The 3,585-nt window shown below is 30.4% G+C and overlaps 1 protein-coding gene across 1 annotated transcript; it reads right to left on the bottom strand.

Moving 5' to 3' along the window:
- Window positions 1-1,476: 1,476 nt before the first annotated feature.
- Window positions 1,477-2,326, bottom strand: LOC110026537 (citrate-binding protein-like). Its single transcript, XM_020727507.1, has 2 exons — window positions 2,054-2,326; window positions 1,477-1,962 (listed from the first exon to the last, which is right to left on the bottom strand). The coding sequence occupies exons 1-2, from the start codon at window positions 2,324-2,326 to the stop codon at window positions 1,477-1,479; spliced, it is 759 nt and encodes a 252-aa protein (XP_020583166.1).
- Window positions 2,327-3,585: the final 1,259 nt, after the last annotated feature.

The following is a 3,585-nucleotide window of genomic DNA, read 5'->3' as shown; positions in this document are numbered from 1 at the left end:
CCAAATTTATTAGTCTTTATTTCTTCGAACCATAATCCTGTATGAAATATGTAGTCATTCACTTCATAAATTGAACATATTTTTACGATACATAGAGGACTCCAAGCAAGATTTATGGAACTCAGATCTATAACTCCATTGTTTTGATCATTGACCTATAAAGTTCATAAAAAACATGTTTTTATTGTTTACATTAATATACATAATAATAAATGTGTGAGATGATTATAGCTTATATGTTTTTTAAACCATTGGGGGAAATCTTCTTCAGTCATCTTATTTATGTCACTTTGTTTATTTAAAGTTAACAAATCTGCAAATAATTTGCTCATAAATTGAAAAAATTGTGAATCAAGTGAAAATTAGATTTGAATTACACAACAAACAAGTTGTTATAACTGGCAGAAAGTTTCATGGAAAGTTACTTCACAAATTTTTTTGGAAAATAATTCCATCGTGATAAGAGTTGATTGAAATTTTGCTCGTCTTTGATCTATTTTCTGATGAAAAATATGTCAAAAAAACTTTTATCAATTTTTTTTTCCCTGAAAAATATATCGGAAACTTAATATATATCGAGTTGACCCTAACCCCTCTCCAATTTCCTCTTTTTCTTCCTCTGATTTCCTCTTGATCAAACTCAAGAATTGTGTCTGAACTCATTAAAATTGTCCCAAAATGGTTTATTATCTTGATTTCTCTTTAGAATCAAATGTTAAACTCTTCCACTAGCTTCCCCAAGCATGCATAAAAGTCAAAGGACATTCCTCATTAACATATTTTCATGGCATTTGAAAAATACAAATTTTTAGTTTTCTCAGAATTGAAGAAACATATATTAAATTATATATGGAGCTTTTTCTTTTGTGGAAAAGTTTAGCCTTAGTGGCAACTAAGTTAGAAAGTAATTGTTAGGGTGTGCTTTAAAGTTAGAAAGTAATTGTTCGCATTCTTTTATCACCTGGAATGAGAACAATACCTTATATGATATATTGCATCTATCAAATTTACTAAGGCTCATTTCTTTGCTTGTATACAAATAAAATGTCTTAGAAAATAATAGCTTTATTTTCACTTATTTTGAATATGGAAAGAGCTTATGATAGATTTAATTTTATTATATTTCAGATTTTATATTTATTTTCTCCAATGTTTTGCAATTATCTGAGATGAAATAATTTTAACCAGCTTTCTTATAAAATTACAACTTTAAAGCTATAGTAGTTACAAATGCTATTAATCACCAACATTGATCATGTTGGTTAAATTATATTAAAGGTGAGACCAATATCACTTAATATTTTTTATTAATTATTTAATTTCTTAAAACATACACAAATAATCGTTGCAATTAAAGGCTCAACAACGAGTATTTGCATGTTGCACTTCATTAATACAAAACACATAAGACAATAATTCAACACAAACATGTTTCTAGATTGTTGAACTCAGAAACAAACACAGACACGCGCTCACTCACATATACATATATGTATACATATATATAAAGATGTATATAAATATATATATCATCAGATTATTAGATTGTGTCATGCGCCCACCGTTATTGTAAGTTTCCTTCTTATAAATCTTGATATCCCTCCATCTTGACTCCATATAGTTGCTCTCATTTACTTGTCCATAAACACCACACTTGAAATAAAAATGACTTGGACCTTTTCCATCTGCTTCTTGCTTTTTAACACCATTAATGAAAGTACTCACCTTATTAGCATCAGCATCATGTATCACATTCACTCTTACCCATCTATTGTAAATATTAGGCTCCACTTGTTGATCAAAGTAGAACCTCAATTCACCATTATAAACCATTAGTACCAAATCTGTTCCTGGATTCTCTCCCTTTGCTCGGAGAATTTTCATGATAGCCGTGCCAGTAGTTCCATTTGGCACAAAAGTATGCCCCTCAAACTGCCATATTCCGCTAGAATAATCCAAATGCTACAACAATAATATCAAAGAAAAATATAATAGTAGATATAAGTAAAGTTTGAAAAAACATATCAGAATTTAAGCTAGTAAAATCAATTACCATGAAACGAATCTCAGTTCGTGGAGGTGTTTGGTTTCCAACTTCAAACGGCTTGTCAGTGGAGTAGACCCACATGCGGTGCACGCCATAAACAAAGCTGTAGCGGTCTGCTAAAGGTACATCGTATGGCCTCTGTATTTTAAAATTTTCATCAGATAAGGGCAAAGGAACAAAACCATCGGTGGGATCAGCGTTGCAGAAAAGAAGAAAATCCGTCGTTAAGCTGAAAGAAAGTAGAAATGTATGGAATAGAAGCCAAACAGCAGAGGCCATTTCTGGATATAAACTGCTTTTTTAACTGTGCCAAGATAGGTTGTAGTTTACATCCGATTACTTGAAGTAGAAAGGTAGAGGTGAGGGATATATATATATATATGCAGAGTCTTCAAGCGGGGGATAAGGGGAATAAAAAAACATATTTACATGCATACCATTCAATTTCTATGTATTTACATATGTAACACTCAAAATTTGTTTTTTATTCTTCTACCTCACAAATCTTTCATTTATTTTTATTTTAACTTTAAGAAAGTGAAATAAATTTTTCATGCATAGGTAAGGTGGTATATATGTAAAAAAAATTGAAATTTTGGTGTTAGATATGTGAATACATATGAATTGAATGGTATGTATGTTAATTTTCTAAAAACAAAGGATGGTTATGAGAGTCTTAAAGCACTAGGATATAAAAGACTTGTTAGGGATTGGAGGACGGTTATCGTGATTGTTTTCTTCCTAGCAGATCATTCAATTGCACCCTGCGACGCCAATTGCTTGCAGAGTAGCATGAGTTTTACAATATATATATATATTTGAAATAGTTGACTTTTTCTCTTTCTTTTTTGTTTTTTATTGGTCAATTTCAATGCATGGAACTTTAATCTGGCCTAATTAATTTTATAATGGGTCTTAATAATTTAAAGAAATAACTTTTTAACTGGTCATAATTGAAATTATAAAGTTGACATTAAGCATTTGGTCAAATCTAAATAAGTTTTTTTTGGTTAATTTAACCACTAATAAAAAGGTTTTAAACCTTCATGTTTACTTATTTATTATTTTATTATTAATACGCCATCAATAAATTTTCATAATTTTGCACGAATTTCAAGATAATTTTTAAACATAAAATGCTAAATTTTCAATTAAAAATCATCCAGAACCATGATTTCAATAAACTTGCATTCAAACTGATTAGCTCGACGAGATTGACCAAGTGAAACCAAAATTAGTCCAATTTGAGTCAAATCAAGCGCAGATGAAACAGTCACATTAATTTTCAGTGTGTAATTGGAATGTCAAATGGATTTTGAATCTGATATGTTTATAGACAAATCAAGCATCTTGACATGACGAATCCAACGAGCCATCGTTCACTCACATCTGTCATCATTAAGGCTCTTAAAAGTTCACTAGACACCATCTGATCGAGAGAACCTCTCTGGGTTGTCCACTAAAATAGTCTGGATTTCTTCCTTATTTGGAATCAAAACTATTTAAATAGAGCTCTACACCCCACTCAGCCCAACACC

This window comes from Phalaenopsis equestris, unplaced genomic scaffold, assembly GCF_001263595.1.
Source record: "Phalaenopsis equestris unplaced genomic scaffold, ASM126359v1 Scaffold000376, whole genome shotgun sequence".
NCBI classification, from domain to species: domain Eukaryota; kingdom Viridiplantae; phylum Streptophyta; class Magnoliopsida; order Asparagales; family Orchidaceae; genus Phalaenopsis; species Phalaenopsis equestris.
This window is presented reverse-complemented; position numbering and strand designations above follow the sequence as displayed.

Bases quoted from the DNA above. Each gene is read 5' to 3' on its own strand.
- LOC110026537 (XM_020727507.1), bottom strand. From the start codon at position 2,326: ATGGCCTCTGCTGTTTGGCTTCTATTCCATACATTTCTACTTTCTTTC. The intron at 1,963-2,053 runs GTAATTGATTTT...TTATTGTTGTAG, and splicing joins GAACTGAGATTCGTTTCATG to CATTTGGATTATTCTAGCGG.